General features: G+C 37.2%; 1 protein-coding gene across 2 annotated transcripts in view; it reads left to right on the plus strand.

Moving 5' to 3' along the window:
• LOC129576321 (metabotropic glutamate receptor 2) overlaps positions 1-25,832 on the plus strand; it is a 186,941-nt gene that overhangs the window by 105,437 nt on the left and 55,672 nt on the right. For both annotated transcript variants that reach the window (XM_055461235.1, XM_055461236.1), the window contains 2 exons: positions 15,585-15,727; positions 24,255-24,425. In XM_055461235.1, coding sequence (XP_055317210.1) covers positions 15,585-15,727; positions 24,255-24,425 — 314 coding nt within the window. The remainder of the gene's footprint in view (positions 1-15,584; positions 15,728-24,254; positions 24,426-25,832) is intronic.

Below are 25,832 nucleotides of genomic sequence, written 5' to 3' on the forward strand. Positions count from 1 at the left end.
CACATACAAATAAACCGACAACTCATTCCGGACGAACCGAAGTTGATGCGATTCGATTGACAACGCTTGGCAAAATTTCAAGCACGTGCTTCATTCACACCATGTAATTAAATATTGAAAAAGCAAATGGTAAGTCAACTGCATAGCATCTTCCATTCAATTGAGAATTCCAATTATAGCCGAATTAGATTGAAAATATCAAAAGCTATAAAACTCTTCATTTGTCCGAAACATTTTGGTTTACGTTCGTTCACTTGTTCGCTCTTTCTTTTCCCCCATTCAATGTGGCCAATGTAACAAATAACAGTTACGCTTAATTTTGAAGGTGGTTGGCCGAATAAAGTTTGCCACTCACTCACCGAATTTAAGTCGACCAAAAAAAAAAAAAAATACCGAACGCACAACTGTGTAATACAACAACTACTCGATCAAAAACTTTGTCGTCATCGTCGACCAACATGGCAAATATATAATTACGAAGCTGAAGCGACGTTCCATCCAGCTAGGAAAGAAAAGTGTGCACACGTATAGTTACGATCTCGGTACAGTTGTAATGGCATTTCTTAGGGAATTGTAAAGAGGATTTTCGACTTAAGATCGATTCGGCAGCCAGCGATGTGCTCACGAAGTAACTTCCAGAAGAATAAAAGTTTAAGCACTGATTGGCTCCGCTATTTACACCAAGAATGCAGAGGAGGACGCGGCAGAGAGGTAGAGAGAGAGAGAGAAAAAAAAACAAGCGAAAATGGAGAAGCATAACGCCAAATGGAGATGAATTTGGTTGTGTATGTGTTTTTTCTTCAATAGATTCAATTCGCCGTTGCCACAGATAACGTTAATTCGGTGTTGCTGCAAATCTTTGTTGTACAAACAGAATTCCGATAGGTTCGGCATTGTTTGGCACATCGTTTCCGTTATAAGCAATTTAATGAAAGTTTTTGTCACAAGCTTTTGCCCAAATCCTACATCAGCGACGTGTTACCGAATATTTAGCTCTGCTGTGTGCTACTTCCTTGTTGTTTGCTAATAATCTTCCAAATGTATTTGGGTGGTCTTTGGCCGTATCACACAATTAACAAAACCATACTGAAGAATTAAGAAAGGGAGAGGTAGAAGGAATGCCTAAAAATCAAATCAGAATAAAAACAATGGATTTCGACGACCTCGACACACAAAAGAACACACACATACATGTTCAACATGCCAATATTAGTTAGCCAGTAGTTCCATTATTATCATTGCATACTGAAAATCCAATGAATGTTCTTAATAATTTATCTATGGAACACATATAATCTTTGCTTTACTGGCTCTCTCCCTTTTGTCAACAAACACAAATAGATGAATGTCACTCGGATAAAAACAAGACGGACAGAAATCAACATCTTTCGAAAATGATGCTCTAGCATTTGGCATGCTATGTGTGCGCTGTGCGTGTGTGTCAAAGATTTTGAGTTAATTTTGCTTAAAATGACCGATTGCCGTTTTTAATCAATTATAAATCGCTGAACTGACTGGCCCAGTGTGTGTAAAGGGTGTTTCAACAAGGACGCAAAAAGTTTTTCAATAGGGATTTCATGACGGCTGCCCAGAACTGTCATTTGGAAGCGTCCATCCATACCATTTATAAAAATGTCAATATTAACAAAGGATCAACACGTTCAAATCCTGAAATCCCATTGTGAGGATGGGTCCATTTTTCAAATTTTATTTTCGAGAAAGGCCAATTTACCATAATTTATTTATCAACGCGTTCAAATCCTCATAATGGGATTTCAGTATTTGAATGCGTTGATCCTTTGTTAATATTGACATTTTTAATAAATGGTATGGATGGACGCTTCCAAATGACAGTTCATTTTGACAGTTCTGGGCAGCAGTCATGAAATCTCTATTGAAAAACTTTTTGCGTCCTTGTTGAAACACCTTTTATTTTGACAGTAATCTAATGTGATGTGTATGTGTGTGATATATATAATTTCGTAATAATTGTCGACTATATCCGTTCATGATGTACCACACAAAAGGCCAACGTAAACATAAACATACACAAACGCTCCAATAATCCATTGGTACAGAAGCTCCTACATAAATAACAATCCAATGGAATAAACGGTCGTATTAAACGAATTCTGGCACATAATAAGCTATTTACCGTTGTGACAAACGCGCTGCACGTTGTGATAAAAACGAACATGACTTAGTTAATATTTTAGGTTCCCATGGTGCATCGGAGTGGTCGAGGTGGCGAGTTAGTTGAGCTTTACATAATTTAGTGTGTCTCTGTGTGCGTGTGTTTTTAAGCTGCTGCTGCCCTTGATGCTAACGCTTCAAAGCGAAATGATTTCGTTCAGAAAAACAGCAAAATAAAATAAATCCTTCGATAAGAGAGAGAGACAATACGAAAAATTAGCCGTCGCACAAACGCTGACATAAAATACACACGCGCTCATTGCAAGACAAAACGAGGGAAAAAAATGCTTGCAGCGCTAACTCAATCTTCTTCACCGACAACGACAACGACGACCGAAATTAAGTTTGATACGTTTTAATGTGTCTCACATAAATCTTCGATGCTACACATAAACTTATTCACATATTTTCGTTATTGCCTCGTGACTTTCTACAAGGGCTAACGACTCACATTGTCTATGTTTGACAAAATGAAAAATAAATTGTTGGACTATATGAATTGCAGGGCTCATACCGAGAGAGAGAGAGGAACGCAGAAAGAGACTCGAGTTTGCCACTTAATCCTTTAATCAGCCAAATAAACAACAAAGTATTTGGGCTTGGTTTCCATCTATGCTCCTCATGCTGCGTTCTCCAAAATAGGCCCACTCTCTTCCACTAGCCATTCACACATATGAATGGCATGCGTATTTGTGCGTGCGCTCGTTCGTTCCATTGAATTGTTTGAATTATTTGCATTTTCATGAAATATAAAGGACGTGTGGTCAATACACTATTTGCCAAACGGTTATCATCTGAAATAACAAACGACAACAATATCAAAAAAAAAAAATACAAAAGACAGTTGAAGTACGTGCGGTGGAAAAAAGCTGTCAATTCGAATATACAGCCCCATATTTTCAATCCCAAGCATAAAATATGAATTTCACCACTTGAATACAATGTAGGCACCAGTTTGTTACTTTTTTCATTCGGCTCTTCGATCATATTGTCAAATGGACACAACATACTCGAATAAAGCGCACATTGATCCAAACGGTAAAACTAAACGGTATTAAATATACATGCAAAACCAACAATGTGTGCGATAACAGTCGACTAAAACGCTATGACTATGTTTGGTTATTGTTTGTTTTGTGGTAACGTGACCCAATTCGACAATAGTAATTGCAACATTGTGCCTAAATACTTTAATCCACATATCATTTCCATAGTGTGCAGACACTCAGTCAGAGATTTGCATTCAATTTAATTAGAACTTCGAATCGAACTTTGGCTAATTTTCAAGATTGCTCTTCGATTAGAAATTAATTTTGAGTGATTTTATGGATGAAACAACGGGCGTTTCGTAAGTGTAGTCCTTCATTTGTGTTGTATGTGCTTGTTGATGCGGTCACCGCCTGTGACTCACAGGGACGTTTTTTTTTTTTTTTTTTGTGTTCATATTTTATTCGGTCAAGTAATTTACTGTTGCAATTATATTTCAATTTCTCGCGAAATGCTATTTCCATATAAATTATGTACACAAATCGCTTACACTATGCACATACAAACAAAATACCTAATCTTGTACTATTCTAGAATGACCGAATTTGAGAATAGCATTTCCTAATTCCGAGAAGTGTGTTTTCATTGCTTGAATTGTCCATTGCGAATAAAGAAGATTTGGTGGCAGAATCACCACAATCATTCGATTGTTGAATAGTTCGTACGAAACAAACGGTGGAATAGTGTAAATGTGAACATTTTTGGTGAGTTTCTGATCCCTTTCCTACAATACAATATTCGAGCTTCATGAGCTCTTCGATGGAAGGAAATGCATTTCTTCAACAAAATCCCCAGACTAATTCAACAGTTTATATTTATGAAATACCCACATCGATTCATTTTCGAATGAGAGTCAACTTTATAATACAACAAGCATACACATCGAGTGTTGTTTTTTTTTTTAAATAAAAGCGTTCACCGTTAAAACAAACATCGATGTAATATGCACCGTACGTAGATGGATACATACTTATAGCAAGCAATGCTTTGAATGTGGTTTCATCGTCCGTTTTAATTTAAATACAAAATTACATAGTTTTCACCGACAAAATTGCAATGTGTATGTTTGTTTCGAAATGCATCTACTTGTAGAAAGTCTGGCAATATCAGGAGACTCGTGTTGCTATCATAAATGGTTAATTGTTTCAACTTGTATGGATAAACGATATGCAAGATTGGAAAGAATGTGAATTTGGTTATTCGGGTTTGCTATTATACGGATATAACAGCTGTATTTATACGTGTAGATTGAACGGACACCATGCTTTCACTGCGCTATTTAAACAGCTCACACTCAATTCGAAAGCAGGGCGAGTTTTCACTTGCGAAAATTATTCATTATTGAGGATTTTCTTCATTGAATTTTCTTATGTAAAAAAATTGTTCGGGCCGAACAAATGCCGAATTCGGGCCGAATGCATTCGCATTTCAAAACAAAAATTCGAATGTTTGCGAATGCGACAAATGCGGCTATGACAGCGAACTTGTGACTACATAATTCATTCGTTCATTCGTGTTTGTGCACGCATTCGCAACGCTGCCGTATGATTTCTATGTAAACATTCGTACTCGCATTCGTGAGAACGTTCGAAAACAGCGAAATACGACTGCCATACGAATGCGAGTGCGAATGTTTACATAGAAATCATATGGCAGCGTTGTGAATGCATGGCGCTGAGCACGAATTTGTGAATAAAAATTCGAATGGCAAACCGACATAGAAGCCCCTAGGACGGTTGATGATGATAAAATGAGTCTACGAATGAATTTTAATTGTAAAATCGATTTAAATTATCGAAATAACATCCTCTGAAAATGAATGAAGCAAACGGGTCGGATTGAGCTTTAACTAAGGTCATTATGTTGAAATGTTTTTCAAATTGCTAATGTACGGGTGCTTGTAATGCATTTCTATATTCGAAGGGTGGAAAGTATCGAGTAACAACTGTACTTGTAAACGCTAAATATATATGTAATTGAAATAAAAGTTTTTCTTTTACCGTGTGTAACAACTTCACAAATATGTTTGGCGAATATCCAAACTGGTACACAATAGCAGGTACAATTAGTTGAGATACAAATTGTATGCACTGACCTAGAAGTTGAAAGGCTAAAAATATCCGGGCAGTGCCATGTGGCACAAAGACGTGAAATACGTGGGTATTAAAATGCTCATCGACACGATTATGAACGAGAGCGGCACAGACGAAGGCCAACAAAATACACCATAATTTGAAGACAAAAGAAAAGCAACGCAAGGATTTCGACGAACCGAAAAATGAATGGTCAACAGATTTGTTTCGGTTCATTTAAAATATAGTTTGATCACGCCATATGATAAATATTCGGCAGCATCCGTCGACAAAAAGATGTTTCGTATAAATCGAAATGAACAATGGCCCCTCGAATTGGAAATTGGTGCAATGCAACAAAATACATGCAATCGATTTAACGCTGTGTGTCGATGGGTTGGTTGCTAATTTACGATTTGTTGATTTGTATGAATGCACATGACGGAAGAACTGTTTAACCGTATCCATTTCTTGGGCTTTTTCACAACCGGATAAAACGCAACGACCAAATATAGCTGAATCTTCAACGCCAATACATCACATTAAATAGTAATATCGAGCTTCGTTTCAACGTTTTATTGTTTCAGCTTCGTGCAAATGCGTGTATGTTTGTGCAAATCCAGTGACACATCGGATTATCATTTCTCCAACGGTTTATTAAAGAAATATATCGAATGGCATTGGTTTTGGGTCAATAGCGGGGCTGGAAGAAAAATGCGTTGCAAACAATCAACGGCTAAACACATTTTATGTATTGTGCGTCTTTCGATAAGAGTTATGGTCTGTTATTGTGTTCACACACATGCCAAAAAAGGAGATTAAACGAAGAAAAAAAATCTCGAAATTAAACGAAACCCCAGAATCAAATTGGAAATGAAGAATAGCCAGTTAGAATGTCGAAGGTTTTTGCGGGCATCGCACGAAAACCATCGCCCCGCGTACAAACATCCGTTTCAAAAAGGGAAGAGCGCACTTGTATGTAAACGCCAGTCGATTCCAGTGAAAAGAAGTAACCATAAATTCGCATTTATCTTTTGGGCGGCCAGTTGAACGTGTATTAATTCAAGTTGGTCGATATTGGGTTTTGCGTGTTATGTATGTGGGTGTGTGTGTGTGTGTGTTGCGCTTTGATGAATATCTCGTGCACATTATTATTTTAATTTGGTGTGTGCTGTTGTTTGTGTACATTCGAGAGCGGTATCTGTAATTTACCGTTTCGTTGTGCCGCTTTCATCGACCCATCGTTTCAATGTGTGTGTGTGTGTGTGTTTGTGTATGTGTGTGTGATAGTAAGCTGACATTCAATGTTTTCTGGTCGGTTTCGCTAGGCTTTGCAGTTTTTCCGGCATAAAATACGGTACACGGCAATCATTCAATACTCAATCAGTTCGTCTTGTATACTGTTACCGAGTCTCGTACTTTTTTTTCCCTCTTCTCATTCAATTTTCGCATGTATGCTTGTGCACTGTTAAGCGAAAAAGTTTTTCGGTGTGGCGAATAAAAATACCTTTTGAAGCGCAGCTAAGTAGCAGCAAAACCAGCTGAAGAGAACAGGAGTTGGGTTAGCATTTCATAGCATGTGTGTTAATGCCTCGGTAGAAATGGCAACAAAAAGCCAAGATACTATCTATTTATGTGCGTGTGTACTGCGGGATTTGAGAAGCGGGATTTGGGAAGCGTGCTACATCATTTCTAAGCGCCTGAATCGTTCAATTCTTTCTAATATTTATTCACACTTTCATTTATGTCGGCCCATTGCCGTCGTCGTCGTCATTTGGCAATAAATATCGAACGAGGAACAACTACAACAATACCAATGACCAGATGAGCAAGAGGGAAAAAAACTGTTTCATTTCCAATGTTTATTTATCCGATGCTTTTTATGTTCAAACAGCGTCCGAATATGCGGCTCTTTGAATTTAGCGCACTTGACTTCTTCTTCTCCTTCATTGTCGTCATCGCTTAGTATGATCAAACGCTTACCTTCCACATACCGTTTTATCTGTGTCTGTTTTCTGTTCCAATACTGTTCAAGTGTTATTTTTTTATCGATCGCGACTCAACACGCTCTCGCACCTTTTTGATACTTGCCCTTAAAAAAAAAATAAAAAGCAAATTGCGCATCAAAACAACAGCCTCTCTATGTCGCAATCGTAACGAACTCGAGGTTTGCTGCTCTGTGAGCTTGTGTGTTAACGATGCTTTGGCTCATCTAAAACAATTTGCACAAAACGTGCAAACGAAAATTAACTTATGCAATCGATGTTTAATGCCATCAAAGATTAAAAGTATTGATCGTCACGGTGTCATACACATACACTTACACTTACGCACATTCCACATATTGAATTGCTGTTGAAAATCGTGATTCCAATGCTCGTTATTTCTTTTTTCTTTCCTTCTCTTCCTTCGATGTGATTCTATTTCTGTCGAATGGCATTTGTTGCGACACACCAATTTCAAACGCTTTTTTCCGTAGCGACCATAAAGAGTTTAACTACAGAATATGCGATTTGAATGTGACTTTATTGCCGCCAGGTAATTGAAGAGGCAGAAATGCAGAGAATCATTTCAGCATAGATATTCAATTTTCTGATGAGATCTCAGTAACTGAATGCAGTGACTACGAACGTCGCTGTGAGTAAACGAGCGCTCTACATTCAAGCGCGGACATGCAAATACATTGGTTTACACACAATCTTAGTGAGTGTGCGTGCGAAAGGAGGGAAGAGAGGATAGACGAACAAATTATGTCGCATTGAACGATAATAGTGAACGTCTCTTGATACAGTTTCAGTGTGGCAAACACTTACTCTTTGTTTCTTGGAATTGTTGTTCCTTCTTCTTTTTCTTCTAACAAATTGGTTGGCAGCACAAACTCAAGTAAAAAAAATAAAATTCTATAACTAAACACAATAACAAAATAATCAAATATTGTTTTGTTTATTTTTTTAATGTGATTTTTTTTGCTTGTGTTTGTGCTGCCAACCAATTTGTTAGAAGAAAAAGAAGAAGGAACAACAATTGCAAGAAACAAATGATAAGTATTCGCCACACTGACACTGTGTCAAGTGGACATCGCTCGATGCAGCACATTTCGTTCGTCTCTCCTCTCTTCTCTTCTTTCACACGTACACTCACTCGGATTATGTGTAAACCAATGTATGTCCGCGCTTGAATGTAGAGCGCTTGTTCACTCACAGCGACGTTCGCAGTCACTGCATTCAGTTACTGAGATCTCATCAGAAAATTGAATATCTATGCTGAAACGATTCTCTGCAGAAATGTAACACTGACAAAACGACATCGTGTAGGCTACGTTCCGAGTACAAGAGGAAAAAACAAGTGTTTCCGCATCCAATAAAAGAAGGAGAAAAAAAAATTAACGCGTTGCAAAAAAAAAAAAAAATCACGCTCTATTGCCGTTATATCGCTCTTATACTAATTCGATACAAACAATTTGGTTGGCGGTGCGCAATTTTTTTTCTTTCTCTTCTCTTCTCTTTTTCCTCTACTGCGGATATTTTTTCATCTCATGATTTTCACGCCTTGATTTTTTTTACGCTCCTCTCTATTGTGTAGTAATATATGCGACAGGGAATGTATGTGTGCGATTGTGTATAGTATTAGAGTATATTTTTTTCGATAACATACCATGTCGCCCTCATTCATTGTTCACTTATTCGTTGTTGTCGTCGCAAACGCTTTTGCTCCACTAGCTAATATATTTATGGGAAAAAGTTGCTTATAAATTTGTACCTGTTTTCGCCATTGATATACTTTTCCATCCAAATAGCGCATTCGAGCATTATCCCGTTGCAGCGCTCTAATCATCGGATTGCCGCGTATTCAAATAATAAACGCTAGTGCCGAATACTAAAGTAAAATGAAGGACCATAAAAAAGCATACACCGACTTTTCACTGTCTTTCTCTCTCTCTCTCTTTGCCTCTCTCTCTCTTCCTTTCTCTCTTTCTCTGTCGCGTTATAGCTGAAAATATTTATGTGCCGTGCGCTTGAGTTGTAGCCAATGCCACCACGATTCAAAAGTGAAAGTTGACAGAATCAAGTAAAGAGCAGAAAAAAAGACGAAGAAAAAAAAAAGAAAGAAATCCTTGTTAGCTAATAAGTTATTGCAAATTTAATGTTGTTGACGGATGGCAAGAGCATTGTAATGTGTGTGTTTGCTTGTCGTACCGCTTCAACCGTTTTAGCAGGGGTATTCGCTGTCATCACCGTCACTCACATAACACTAGCACTGCTCCTGTTCACAACTTCGCTTGAATTATGCTGCAGGCGATACGTTGATGGGAGGCGCGTTTGCTGCCGCTCAATTTTCTTCACCAACATTTTTATGCTTTTGTATGTCGAAATAATCGCTGAAACTCAACACAAAAATTTATTTAAGTAACAAACTTTTTTTTCCATGTTGCTCTAAAGTTTTGTTGTCGCTCTTGAAACACTCACCCTCCCTTTCTCTCTCTCACATTGTCGCTCTCGCTTTGGGGAGTATTGTTTTTTTTAACGATTCAGACGGCGATCACAATTTTCTTTTTTTTCTTCTTTTTATTCCGACTTTCGTTTTGTTAATGCTTTGCCCATAAAGTTATGCGTTCATATTGTTATTATGAATTGAAAAATGTGCAGGATAGGCCTATGCACCGCGCCGTATTTGGAATTCCGTGTGCTGTTCGGCTAGTAAAAATAAATGTGCGCTAAAGAAAAGAAAAAAAAAACTAGTTAGGTTTGTTTTTTTCTTTTCTTCATGGTTTTATATGAACAAAAAAAAAAAGTTTGAGTTTGAGCAAAATTTGCGGCGTTCACGTAAAATCAATGCGATGCCATGTCATTGAAAACCAGTAAAATTTAGTTTGCCTTTGTCGTTTCGTTCATTTAATGATCGATTCGAACCGGATGCGTTCGTTTTTTTTCTTTCTCTTTAATATTGCTGCCATTTTTCTTTCACATCCAATTTAAATTATTGCAACTTATGTGCGAGAGCACAATTTGGAGCACCTCGATCTGTATTGTGCAAGACACAGATGAAGAACTGAATCACAATGAATTGAAAAAAAATTCAATTAAAAATTGCAACGACATTTTTCACTTTAATTGTTGGAATGTTTGGCTTTGAGCCAAGGCATTGGTTGCCAACCCAGCTGTGGGTTGTATGCATGGGACGGTAATCGCTTTTAGAAGCACATTTACCGGGTGTTGAATCTTCAAATGTTTCGTTGTCTCTCTTGCTTTCTGTCACATTCTACCCTGTCCATGTCCATTGCTTCCTTTCGTGCTCTGTGTCAACAGATTTAATTAAATTATGTGGCTAAAGCTTCGTCAGCCTTGATTTTCATTTCTATTGAGCATTTTCCGGTTTTCCGGTCGGTATATCAACATACTGCTACTCTATCGTTCTCTCTCGGTCTCACCCCGTCCACTCATTTCAATCTGTACAGCGCACCAGATTGAATTAAAATTTAAAACTCATTAATGAGCTATATTTGACTTGCTTTGTGGCACTCACTCATTCCGAAATGAAACGCAGCGCAGCGCAACCACTGCCACCAAAGTACAGAATACACCCGCACTCTAAATAACAACTACTATTCATTTTAACAAGTGCTGCGAACTTAGAAGAGAAAAAACGCTTTGAAAATTATGTTTGAATGCGTTTTGCGCTTTGAGAATTCTCTCACACAAAATAAAACAGTTTAAGTCGTTTGTGTTTATCTTTTTGTGTTCTGTTTGCTTCGCATTTATTTCCTCGGACGGGTAAAACAAAGGACTTTTCATAAATTAATGCTAAAATCTGTCTATTACTTTTCCGCACACGAAGTGTGTGAGAAAAGTATAGCGATCGACGTGATAAAAAGTGTGCTAATTTTTGTTGTGTCCACGATAACTTTCGAACCGCTCAAGGGTCTCCCCTTGGATTATAACGAAAAAAAATGTCTTTTTTCATCAACCTAGAGTGGATTGTTGTATCTTTCTCAAATAGTTTTATAATATTAGGCAGTGTTAAATGGTTTATAACACGATGGCCGACCATGATGGCCCAAAAACTACGATTTTTGGTTGTGTCCACGATAACTTTCGAACCGCTTAAACGATTTCGCTCAAATTTGGCCAGGAGTCACTATTAGTAAATACCTTGGATATATCAAAAGTTGGGCCAAATTGGACTAGTTCATCTGGTAATTTTCGGATGTCATAGAATTTCACCCAAGGGGGGACCCTTGGATTTTTTTGGGATTTTTTTTTTCTTGTTATCATAGAACGGATTTTTGATTTGTTTTAACACGATTTTATCATGTTAATCCGTGTTAAATGATTTATAACACGATGGCCGACCATGATTGACTTTTTTTCAATTTTTTTTTGAATACTTGTGCGGAAAAGTTCGTTTTACGCTCGTAAAACTTTTTATTTTTATATTAATACCGAACACTGGCTATCTTTCTCTCTCTCCCTCCCTTTTACTCGTCCCAAGACGAGAGGAAGTGGAGAGGAAGTGAGCTTTTTTCCACAGAGTAACATGCAATTTTCAATACTACAGCAAGTTATTAGTTGTGTGTGAGTTGAGCATTTGGCGGACTGGCGGCGCATTTAGTGTGCTAATCTAAATGTAGACAGACTTTTCTTTTTATTTCAGCTTTTAATGTTTCTTCAACGCGGAGGGTAAATGCTTTAATTTTCTGTGACATTTTATTAAGATGTTAATTTTGCCATTGGGTGTCGTTTTTATAGTCCCAAACCAAATATCTCCAATTTTCATTTTAATTTGCGACGCAGAGAAAGTGAAAGAGCAAGAGAGAAAGAGAGAGAGAGGGGGCGACACAATGATACAGACATTGACTGGAATCAAATTGAATTGCAAGTTATTGCGCGATATTCGCTTCAGCAATAAATATATACGTACAATAAAAGAATAAAACGAGATTTTCTGCTCAAGCAATGAAATAGTGTGAAAATGGATCATTTTTCATTGTTAGGCGAATTCAGTGAATTTATTCAGCATTCAAATGTAGCCATTGTTTCAATTGATTCTGTCAGCTGAGGGGTGACATAGCACACTTTACACACAAATGTTTGCCCGCTCACTCACTCACTCACTCACTCACTCATATACATATACAATATGCACATAATATTCGCTATATTTACTATGGGAATTTATTGCATTCGCGTAATATCACTACAATTGATACCGATCAGCAGAAAAATAAAACCAAACGATGATTCTGTGTGGATTTTCAACGCTTGCACGTCAAATAAAATTCCGGCAAATTGTTTGTAAAATAGTTCGAGGTAGGAGCCAAATGGAAAACATTAATACGAACTCTCCTTTGTTTGTTGCTGTCCAAAATGAGATTTAATTCGTTCTTCCATATATTCTTCTGAAAAGTTGTTTGTATATAACGGGAAAACCATTGACCTCAATACAAATTTAGCAGTTGCTGAAAAGCTGTTTTTTATAAGCTATTCAGCATTTACTTTTTCTATATGTAAATAGTGTTAATGAGACGAAAAACTCTTTGGTTGCATTGAAATGTGTAAATGTTTTTTTTCTTCTCTTGCTTACGTGAAATGTGATATCACTTCAACGCGTAATATTTTCGTTATTGTGTGTGTTCGTTGTATGTCGTCTTCGAGACTGAATGTTTGCGAGAACTCTGCACCGGTAATATGGCGTTTGACAGCCGTCAAAGCATCGGTGCAGGATTTTCACATTCATTTTGCCGTTGCGCCAACACAGGCCATGGCATTTCTGTTCCAATTATGTACACGCGTGAGTATATTGAGTGCAAATAAAAGAGAGTGAAAAAAGTATGCCAGCGAGAATGGCAATGATAATGCTGGATATTCAGTTGGTGTTCAGCTGTGCGGTAAAAAAATTCATTAAATTGAAATCAGAAATATTTTCAACGATTCCCCAAGAAAAACCAATCAAATTACTCTACGCTAAAATGATGCCAAGTTTAAGTAGTTCAATTTATTCTACACTGTTTAGACGCCCACCAAGTTAAAAATGTATTGAAGATTCGGCATAACTTCGGTGTGGAATAAATTAAATAACTTGAACTTAAATTATCAATATGTAACGCCACCTATATGTTAAGTTAAAAATATACTGGACAAACGGTGTAGCTTCGGAGTAATTTAACTTAAGTTGAATACATATATTTGTATTACAAATAGTATTGAACTTAATTTATTCCACACCGAAATTACGCCGAATCTTCAATACATTTTTAACTTGGCGGGCGTCTAAACAGTGTAGAATAAATTGAACTACTTAAACTTGGCATCATTTTAGCGTAGAGTAATTTGATTGGTTTCTCTTGGGTCGTTGTTCGACTTTTGTGTGTATGCGAACGGAGAGGAGAAAAACCCGTCAGAAGAATACAACAGAAGGAGAAAATATAAAGCGAGAAAAAAAGAGAATGGAATATCAAATAACGCTGCTTACGTATATTTTTTTATTGCTCAACACGTTGTATCCACACATCAAACAACACATTTTCCATACACAATCACACTAAATACATGCAGTCGCAGATTCGCCAAATACAAAATTGCAAATATGGTGGATATGACGATGCCGTGCACGATCGGGAAAAGTACAAAGGCCCGACCTATGTCAGGCAGTACAGATTGTTTTTATTCGTGAGCGTACTTTGTATGTAAAAAAAAAACAGCCTCATTTGATGCGCAAAAATATATGCTAAAAGGTTACGTTACGATTTGATTATGTTGATCGACGCTTTTGTCAAGTATTTTCTTGCTCAATTCATTTGAGCTCTCTCCCTCTCGTCCGCTCGCTCATCCACATTCGCCACCGCCACCACATTTTCCATACGTTTTCCTATCCAACACGCACGCACACAACGTTACGTATGCAACTCTTTTGTGCTTAACGGCACCACTGTTTCGCTGTGGGATGGACACGGTGGCATCCGCATTCAACAGCAACAGTTTGCATGTAGCTTGAAATTGAAACGGAAATTACCAAACCAAATGAGAGATACAATCAGAGCAGTGAATAAGCAGGTGTCTCTTGTAGACAGAACGTTCGCACACGGCAACACAGAGCAAGAGAAAAAAAGCATGAAATTTACAATCACAAAATGATGATGAAAAAAAAAGGCGAAGCGAACCGAATACAGACGATGTGCCTTTTGAGCCTTGATAGTGGATGTTCACGTTCAGCATTTTTGCACGGCAGCAAATGCTACTGCTTGCACTCCACCAACCGAGTCAAAGTGCTTCTTTTTATTTCACATCGTTTGATCGTTTCACTAGGATTTTATGCGTGTGTCTATACATATATGAGTTCTTACTTCCGAAAGAAATATTGAATACGGGCAGCGGTAAAAGCCAAAAGTGCTTATTTACTTTAATATTCATTTTCCGAGTTTTATTCGGCGGATGATGAAGTTTTCCTTTTTGTTTTCGTATTTTTTTTTTTTTTTTTGTATTTCAACTTTCGCTCCTTTTACTTTTTCCCGAAGTGTTTGTCGTTATTGTATTTAGATTGAATGTATACACACAAACACAGACCGAAGCATACCCTTTGAATTCGAAATTGAATGGCATTTTTGTTGGAGGTGCGTGCATGTGTGTATGGGTTTGTATGTGTCAGTGCCAGCGCTTGCAAATATTCGATTCACGCTCTTTTTTCAGCCTTGTACGCGCTCCATTCGCTCATTCACTCTCACGCTACAATCGACCATTTTACGGCTTTTGTCTTCGCATACCAAACGCTCAGTCTGACAATGCTGATGAGAACTTTTCATAAGCCAAAAATAAATATCTAACCATTTAACTTACTTACAGTCTAAATAAATTCAATTCATTTTGGCTTTACTTAAATCTCATTCATTTTTTGTTGCTTGCTGTTGTTGTTTCATCTGGTTGCTTTCTCTTTTCTCTCGTGTTATTTTCTTCTCTTCTATTTTCCTTCGCCTACTGTTGTTCGCTCTTCTTTTCATACCAACTTACCGTTCGCAACAAATATATCCGACGCAATGTTTGTACTTTCGTCTTTTGATTATTTTCGTCACAAAATAAATTTAATAAACACCTTCGTATACTCCACTCTCTCTCTCATACTCATTCTCATTTTGTTTTTTTCTATTGTTGTTCTTTACATTTTTCTCTTCTATGTCTTGCCCGAACCTCGCTTCCATCGTTTCATCTGATGTGTCCCCCACCCCTCCAAATGAATGGCATTTTGCAAAACAAAAACAAAACAACAACAAAAATCACACAGGTTCAATCAGCAACATTGACGGAGGCGAATACCACTGCAATAAAACACAAGTGCGAAAAGTGATATCGGGTGTTGTTGGGGCTCCATCGTCTGTGACATCAATCCAAGTAGCTAATCTCTTGCGATTGTTTCGCATTCCACAGGTAAGTCACTTCATTTTCAGTTACTTAGTCAAAAACCGAAGTCGAGCGCTGTCGTTTGTCATTGTGTTGCTTTTTTATGTTACGTTCTTATTAATTTTACCATTTCATTTTAATTCAACGGGAGAAAGCGAGAAAAAAAGACGCACGAATATAGAAAAACCGAAGAGTATAGCGCTAAAAGATGACATTCACCTCATGCCATCGCTGATGTCGTCGACGACAACGATCGATGTTGTTGTTACGGCGCTGGCACTGCTGTGTATGTGTTTGTGATGATTTTCCGCTGCTTTTTTTTTTTGTTACTTTTCATTTTGATCCGCGGGCTACCATACCACTTACTTCAAACCATTCGCCACTTTCGCGACTTATTATGTGGTTTATCATTTTTACATACTATTTAACCTCGACTTAATGTATACATTAAAATAATATTGGTGTACGGTATACGGCAAATCGAGCAGCTTATTCGCATATTTGTCAATTCATCGGAAGGCAATTGCTTCACTTTGCATTATTTGCATATTTATGAAGATCACGGCAAGCGGGGCTCTTACTGGGAGAGAGAGAGAGAGAGAGAGAGAGAGAAAGTAATGAAAAAAATAATCTTTAGCATCGCTTAAATAAAATAGAAACTTTTTGCTCATTTTGTGCGATTTCACTTCGTTTTCCTTTTCTCTGTTTCTCTTCCGCTTCCCATCCTCTCTCTGGCAACACCCGTGGCAGACATTTGTTGTTTAGGCGAAAAGTTAAAATTAAAGGAGAGCAAACATGGTGCGGCTGTTGACACTATATTTTCCTATATTTCGAATTGGCGCGCTGTTTAGTTCCGATTTGAAATGTTAAATTACATTGATGTGCCCTTTGAAATTGGGGGCGCTCGCGTCGCCTCAAATGACTTTGACGTTCAACAGCCGCCACACGAGAGCAAATGAGCGCACATACATACAGAACAAGAACAGAATAACTGCAAAGTGATTGAATTTCCAATTAGACAGGCAAATGACTAGTGTAATGAGTTGCGCGACAAATCAACAACAAAACAATCTATTATTATTCTCGTCACAAATTAGTTCGTTGATTGGCTTGAAGCACAGGAACACGATTGTTATTGGTTTTCATCAGTCCAATGATTTTCATAGACGGGAAACAGCCATCAGCATAACAATTACAAAATAACTATTTGCGAATTCACACATACAGATAAATGGTAACAAACAAAATGGAAATTCTCATTTCATATTCATGAATCCCTCAAACGATCATGTTGTTCAACAAGCGGATCTATCAAGCGGGAATAATTCTTGAAAATTTCAAATTAAAATCCATACCAAAGCCTTTTTTATAAATTAAAACACAAGTTGCACCGAATTAATTACGCCATTCAAAAAAGGTTTTGCACCGACCATTCTTTTTACTCCAAAATACTGACACGAGAAGAAAAAAATTGTAAAACAAATGATAAAAATATCATCCGTAAATAAATCGGTAATTTGCCAAGGGCGCTTTTGGTGCATCTGGAATTAAATTAAAATTGTTCATTTTTTCGTCTCCTTTACTCCCGGATCATTTTCATATCATTTCGATTTTCATTTATGCAGCACACACACACACACACACACGATACAGTAAAACCTTCCCAATAGTGGAACCAAAATGTTTCCACTATCTCGAGGTTTCTCTTAAACATAGGTTCCACTATTGAGGTTTTACTGTAATCGAATTACGAAATTATTTATCAAATAATCATCGAAGCAGTGATTGAGCAACTCTGACTACCCGAAATGTATGAACAAAATGAACATTTATTCAATCTCTGGAATAAGAACGGTTTTCGCTGCTATTGATGCTTTTGTATGAGAGACAAAAAAGAATTGAGCATTAAAAGCATTCCAATTTTATCAAACATGCGAAAATTAAATTTAAGCCAACGGGTGAGACGACACTGCACTTCCATTACAATTCACAGTAAAAAAAAATCACAATCGAGTCACCCGAAACAATGTCATCGACAAAATGTTCTCATCCGGTTGCGTTCAGTCTTGATGTTGTTGTTCACTTATTAATTTCGCCATCATATTCTGCACTCGCTTTCTCTCTCTCTCTCTCTCTCTCTCTCTCTCGCACTCGGCATTACACACACATTCATTCGGTTGTGTGACGATGTGTATATGCCATATCTCTGTTTTGCCGTTCTCTTGATTGTTTGTGTGTTGCGAGTTATTTGGTTGTGCCTCTGTTGCGCATCATTCCATTCAAGTTCATTTCATTTCATTTCAAAAATAATTACGATGTGCAGAATAAATCAACAACAATAGCCTTTTTTGCCGAACGAGCGCTGAACGAGAGAGAGGCGCCCTTGCACATACATACATACGCGCGACGCGCGTGCACAAAAGGATGATAAATAAATAATAGAAACGGGAAGAAAAGTGACAAGAAAGCGGGAGGGAGAGAGAGAGAGAGAGAGAGAGAAATGGTGTAGCGCGAACAGCAGTAGACAACAATATATTTCTATTGTTTTTCATGTAGATTGCAAGACTTGGAATATGGCCTTTGCACGTAAACCACATTCAAAATTCAAATCGTTGCTATCTTTGAGAAGGTATAAAATACTTAATACCTAGGGTTATATTTTCTCGTTGAAATTATTGAATCAAAACAAAACAACTGAACCAAATGAGCTTAAGCGCGAGAGTGAGCGAGTGAGAGAAGGTGAATGGAGCGCTCAGCACACACACACACGACAGAAGAGTAAAATGGGAAATGGAATGAACAACGAAATTGTGGTCGGGCTTATCAGTAGCTATCTAGTTGCGCGTTTGCACGTGACGTAAACGAATCAATGGTTCCCCATTGTAAAACCAAGGCTTCACAGTAGCACCACCACCACCAGCAGAAACAGCAGCAGCAGTGGCAGCTACACCAACAACAAAATTTCAAAAGCATGACACACAATGATTAGCCCAAGCACCCTTTGTTCTTATTGATTTGGTCCAATCAAAAAGTAACTGCATGCATATCGATAAAGCCTCTAAATGAAATACATGCGGAGGGAAAAAAATGTTTGGTACGCCTGTTCGATCGATTTGTTCATCAGTTAGATGCGTAGCATGATACACGATATATTGGTGAACGATATATTGACGAAATGAAAAAGCCCATCGCGTATTTCATGTAGTATATCAGCGCTTTTAATAACATGCATTTATTCGGTTTTATTCATTGACTTCATTCCATGGCACAAAGAAAAAAAGAACCAGAGAGACAGAGGGAAGGGGAGAAATAGCAAAAAAAAAAAAAAAAAAATTTGAAATCGACTAATAATAAAAGCAATAGAAAGCCTTCAATTCGTGGTTCGATGTTGATTTATGTTTGAATGAAGTGGTGCAGGAGAAATCATTGGAAGGTTGCTGCCTTTGTAGCAAGAGGCAGCAGCAATATCACCAACCGAACATTCGCAATATGTGGGTGTGTTAGATTATATTTATAATGTGTGTGAGTACGAAGTGTGAGTTTTATACCAACTTATTTTTTTCTTCTCTTGATCTAGCGCGCGTTCTCATGCCCCTTTCATATTTCCATCTCTGTCGTTTGGCGCTCCTGCTGTGTCTGTACTTAATCCATCCTTAAAAGATTTTCCGAAGATAAAACAATAAATCTTCCATCGGTTCTCTGGTTTCTCTCTCCGCTGTTTTCACACGTTCAAGCACGCACAACTCCATGAACTAACACATACTGCGGCACGATGAATTACAATGAACCAACGTCAATTTCTTCATGACTCTTTTTTTTCCCTCTTTTCGAAATTAACGCAGAACATCCTCATTGAAGTGCTGAGAGGTACACGAAATACAAATTTTATTTCACTTTTTTGCTTTTGCTGCTGCTTCTATTGTTCTTCATCTCGCATTCGAAGGAAAAGTCACTGAACGCAATTCATGTGATGGGTTGCGTACTTCTGCTTCTTTGAAACACCCGGCCGCCACCATCACTCAATCTCATGCTCCGCGAAATGTTCACATTCAAATGATTTTTTTTTGTACTTTGAAAGCGTAGTCAAAGCCTTTACTGTATCAGAGTGGGTGAAATTATTCTACGTCCACGATTTCGAATTACTCATTCTATTATGGTTCTAATTTTATTTTTGGTTTTTTTTTTTTTTTTCGTTGTTCGTTTTGCAGTAAAATGGTATTTTCACACGCACAAATTCCTAATTAGTGCTTTGTATGTTTGGCATATCGGCCTAGCTCATTTTCGACGGGGTTCCGTGGCAGAAATAAAATGGAAGAAAAAAGAAAACGTTGGTTCGAGAGTCGTAGGCAAAGGGAAATCTATCATTTTTCGGTATGGAGCAGCAGATGGTTGTGATGTATCTCAAAGTTTGGCGTAAATTTTAAAAACCCCGCATCGTATACATAAACACACGCACACCGAAGATTTTACAGCACCTTAATAAGAATTTTATTTTGGTCTAACTTTTTTTGCCATTCCTCTTTCTCTCCTCTTTTCCCTTTCTCTTTCTCGTTGGTTTCGGTAGGAACCAAGGCAAAGTACACAATTGCCAAATGCGGTTTACCAAGTGTCTTGGTGTACACAATGTCTCTACCCATTTAACTCTTCGTTCTCGTTTCGAAAAAGCTCATTCATGCCGAAGCATTACATCGATTTCGTTTGCCGCCAAAAAAATTCAGCATTGTCTATTTAAAATGCCACACAATGTTGACTCGTACAATATTGTTCATATGCTGTGTTCAATAAATCAGTTGTGTGCGCAGCAAGTCGCATTCAACAATACCAGCAATCGTAGCAAGAAAAAGCGCAATAAAAATAATACCAGATTGGCGAGATCGGGTAGGCGGGGAGTTATGCGCGTGTTCTTTTTCACATTCCATTCTCTAGCCAAGTTGTTCACGCGTGGTGAACGAGAGAGAGAGAGAGAGAGAGAGAGAGAGAGAGAGAGAGAGAGAGAGCGTTTCGCGATGTCGTTTCATAAACAGCTTTTTACCTTCGCCGCTGCCATCGCCGTCGTATAGTTTAGCAATTTGTGCTATATAGCATAGCATTAAAATTGTATTCCAATCAAATTGCTACTTCGCGGAGAAATGAAACGATTCTCTTCCATTGCTATCAACCGTGATTCATTTCAGACTGCACTTTTCATCGGCATTCTCAATATATCACAGCCATTTCGCGTGTCTAGACTACCACCAGTTTAGATATGCTATCATTTCAATGGTATTATATGGATATTCAAAGCAGAACATTTTCTGTGTTTTGCATTTTTTTTTTCTTTTCTTCTGCTGCTTTGCATTTGCACGGAGAAAATAATAGACCAGCCATGGGTAACCAAATGATACGAATGAGTGCCCGAGAAAGAGAGGAGAGAAGAAATGAACGAAAGCAATATAGAAAAAAAGAGTGTAGCACGGAGTCAGAGTGTATGTCGGTCGATGAAGTGAAAACGTTTACATATGCATTAAAGTTGCATATCAGGAAAACCATCCTTCTATCATAATGAGATAGTGGAACGAGTACAGAATATGTGCGTCTTCTTTTGCTAGAAAGAATAGAAGAAAATCAGAAAAAAAGAAACAAGGCTGAGAAACGACTATTGAATGATTTTACATGATTGTCGGTGCCACATCGTGCAGGTCTATCTACAATATTCTGTTTTTCTAACAAACATACGTAACACAAATTTCCATATTTTCTCGATCTAAATCGTGTATTTGAGTCGTAGTACTTTTGCTGTGATCATTGAATGTGATGTGCTTTTTCCTCTGTCGCTGATCACTTCAATGTATTAATGCGAAGAAACGTGATTGACACAAATTTCACGAAATTCCATGAATGCGATTGTTTTTTTTTTCTTCATTATTATGAAATCGAATGGTATCGAAAAAGAAACGGCTTTTACTGGCGAATTTCAGATTAAAAAAAAATCCTAAACTGATTTCATTTGGCTTATTTCTCTCTTTGTATTTTTTCAACAAAAAAATATTCAATCCTGATAAAGTGCACAGATTCCATGGAATTTTCTAAATGCACAATGAAATATGAAACATGCATAAGAAAGTGCTATTGATTTCGTGTATTAATCTAAAGTCATTCAAACGTGCTGCTCTATTTTATCAATTAAATGTAATGAAATATATTCAACGAGAAAACGGTGGAACCAAATAGAAAATTGTGCTTCAAAAGTATGCGAACATGTAGTTTTTGCCTAATCTCTGCACTCATGCATTTCGTTAAGATGGACCCAATGTTTGGCAACTATTTGCAATGCAACAAAACTCAACAAACTCCGTCAACACACTGGATTTGTTGAGCAAAACTTGAAATTTCTCTGCAATAATGAAGAAAGATAGCCGAAAGCACGGCAGCCACGGTCAATGTACTTGAACACTGAATTTGTTTCGATAAGGAGAAACTACGAAGAGACGCATCTGAAACGTTTACATCAATATTTTGCATTGGACTTTCGTCCAAGTCATTTTAATAAAGTTGTTGTAAAATCCAGAAAATTGGAAGTTTAATGATGATGGGATGAGAAACACCCCAAACGAATGCTTTGCACACGTACCGAAAATACTTTTCACAACTACCGTTAACACTTCTCTCGCCAAACGGTAAACTGCTTCAATTCTATTTCTCCCATTTTCTCCGTCCCTCTCTCTCTCTCTCTCTCTCTCTCTCTCTCTCTATCGGTTTTATTCCTCTAAAATATTGAAATCACAACTTTGCTCCAAGTGGAATATCAGCTGCAACCTCAGACTATATCTTGAGTGTTCGAACATATTTGAACGGAAATGATAGAACACAACTTGAAAGAAATCAAACAAGATAGAGTTTTTTGTGTTTTGTGTTGCTTGGTATTTATGGGAGTTTTAAGCTGAAACTTGATATGTGGATAACGATGACTTTGTCGAAAATGAAGTTTAAAACGATTGAATAAGTTCGAAAAATGGTTCCGTTATCTTGAAAAACTTAGAAACCATCACTCTTGCGGCGCATCAAGCAAATAAACATGAAGATAAACATATTTTGAATGTGTGATGGTGACAAGGATGATTTAACGTGGCGTAATTTCATCTGAATCTCGATGGCATGCATCGATCGGCTCTTATTGTTCAATCAGTTTTTGGCAGTGCACTTATCAAGTATTTAGTTTATTGTTTAGTCAGTGGGTAAACTGATTTCGACTCTATTTTTTCATTTCATTCTTCTTGCCTAGTGATTACACACTAGACTATGGCCTATAGCATGCGATTGCATTCGGATTGGTTTCTCTCTTCATGAATTAATAGAATTAATAAAGAGAAAAGTTTATTGGAAATTGAATTTGGTTTGTTAAACGGCGATAGCAATTCATCAATTGAATTGATTCAAAGAGATTGCGTTTGTTTCTTCTCAGATACAGCGACATCATTGTTCACCTCTGTTCAAAATTCAAAAGTGATTCATTAAAATTTATCTTAAACATATTTCTGTTTGATGGCAATTAAATAATTAGTCGAATCAAATCGTTATAAAATGATTGTTCATTAGAAATAGAAAGGAGAATAAAGTTCACCAAAGCAATATACTGGATGATTATCATAGTATCATCTTTCAATGAAATCAGAATTTGCTATGCTTAAAATAAATGTTCTTGATTTCGGTTTCCATTTAAGTTCATCCAAATGGAAATTTATAAATTTTGCCAAATATTGACGGAATTAACATTTTTCGTTACACCGATTCCGAACATTTTCTCATTTCCGAATAGAAAATTTACTTTGAGTATTCACCGATCGTGAAATGTGTTAGCCAACATCAAATAAAGGGTAGAATTTGTTTGTTTTTAGGCTTAGTTTACATTGAATGTGGAAGCCGGACAATAAAACTGGTTAAATGGACCCAATTCATCCAATCAAATAGATGGAATATCAATTTCATAGTCGATTGCAAATCGGATCCTCAATTTTTTTTTTTCTTCTCCTAAACCCATTGAATTTAACTGAAAAAATGGTTGGAACTGAGTTCTTGTGCTAGTTTATGGCTAGAAAAAACGAAAATCAAAACAAACGCGAGATCATTTGCGAAAATGAGTGAAGTATTCAGTTTGAAACGTAATCGTTTTCTTCTTGCTCTTAGAGTGCAGTACTGCATTTGGCCAAACACAAAAAAAAAAATGGTGAAATCTATATTCTGTCTATGATCCGCATTCCTTGTTTCAAACATCATTTTATTTCTCTAGCTCTTCATAATAGCAGTACCGGTTTATTTCTGTGCCTTTTTTATAATTTCAAATTTCAATTTGTTGCTGTGTATTTGCTTATCTTTTTGGCATCTTTATTTCCAATTCACTTTGTTGTTAGGGTAGTTTTTTTTTTAATAACCCGTTTGTATATAATCAATTTTTGTTCTGTACACTGCGTTTCAAACTGTCTCTTTTTCTCTCTGCTGCTGCTGTTGCTGCTACTACTCGATTTTGCGATTTGGTGGCGGCGACGGCGGTGCTTTTTTTTATATCTTTCGCATCTAGGTTTCGTTTTTCTCCACGAGTCCCGAACTGAGCAACAAACAGCGTTTCGAATACTTTTCGCGAACCATCCCGTCGGATCATTACCAGGTGAAAGCAATGGTTGACATTGTGCGTCGTATGGGCTGGAGCTACATTTCCATTATATACGAAGAAAGCAATTATGGCATCAAGGTGAGTTTCTCTGCTTAATGTATACTATGCTAATACTGCAGACACACTTGCACCGCATTCAAATGCTGCCGTATCTGTACGGGTTTAATTCCCTCCACAATATCGCTGTTCTGAATAAAAGATACGGCCGCAAGACGATCATGTTGATGCCGAATATCAACAACAACCGTAAATTAATGGTCTGACCTAAGTAAACCGGACTTTTCAGCGAAACAACTCTTAGATATGTTCATTGAAAATCAAACTTCTCGAATAGAATTTATAAATCGTGAATAATTGCGATTGTTATTCATTTTTATTTTTATTTTTAACCGCAAGTTTTGTCAAGTTCAAAACAGTCATTCGTTTTGGAAGCACGCGAAATAGAGGTCTTAATAGAGTTCTTTGGCAACATCAATATTTCACTGGTTTTTTTCGATTTAAAACCGGTGTACCACTTTACACGTTACAAACCCGAAAGCAAAAATTCTTGTACATCTTGAAAAACATTTTTGTTCGGTTTTTGTAAACTTTTTGTTAATTTACCTCATTTACATTATGGTTGATTGGACAATTACAAAATTCCCGAGTTTCAATGGAATATACTTTTAGGACTAGCAAACGAATTCATGTTTGAAAGTAGCGAAAACCTTTTATTTTAATTCATAGCATGGTGAATAAAGTCGCTTTTCATGCAAAAAAAAAAAAATAAATCACGTCATTATTTTCACCCACGGTTCGTCGTGTTGTGTACATCAATCGCGTTGTATACGCACATATAAGGACATCGTGGTTAGTTTTCACCGATTTTAATACTTTTCATTTTTTTTTTTTTTGCTATCCGACCAATTTCTGCGTTCGGAAAAGTTGATTCATTCGGTGTTTCTTTGTCGGTTTTTGTGTGCAACCATGTGCACCTAGCTCTTTGTTTGCATCATTATTCTATTGAAATTACACACGACTTTGTCTGAAAGTGCACCGCAACCTGGAAAATGAATTGGTTCGTTTTGTTCGGTATTCATTACATCGTGCATAATAATAACTCCATGCCATTATTTACCATCGCTCGAAACGAGCGTATATACAATACAAACAAAAAACTCTATACATCTCGTCGTTGCGCCTCCAGTAAATTGCAATACTTTCAATGGTCCCATAATACACTTGGCTCGTGCATTTGGATGAATTCGAAGACACAATGGCTGGTAATGGAAAAGGGAAATGCGGAACTCTTGCTATGATCAGCCACGGCAAATGGTAAAATAACACTAGCTGCTGTTTTTCGTTGCTGTTGATTTTCTCAATTTCCATGTGCCATTCATTCATTCGTGTGCACGACCAGTGAATGCATCCTAATGTAAAAACTTATTGGCTAGTCTCGCTGACGACTTGCCGCCAATGTGTCAGGTATGCTTATTTATCAGAAAG

Source organism: Sitodiplosis mosellana, unplaced genomic scaffold (genome assembly GCF_009176505.1).
Source record: "Sitodiplosis mosellana isolate CC-2019 unplaced genomic scaffold, AAFC_SMos_1.0 Smas_scaffold_6181, whole genome shotgun sequence".
Lineage (NCBI taxonomy): Eukaryota > Metazoa > Arthropoda > Insecta > Diptera > Cecidomyiidae > Sitodiplosis > Sitodiplosis mosellana.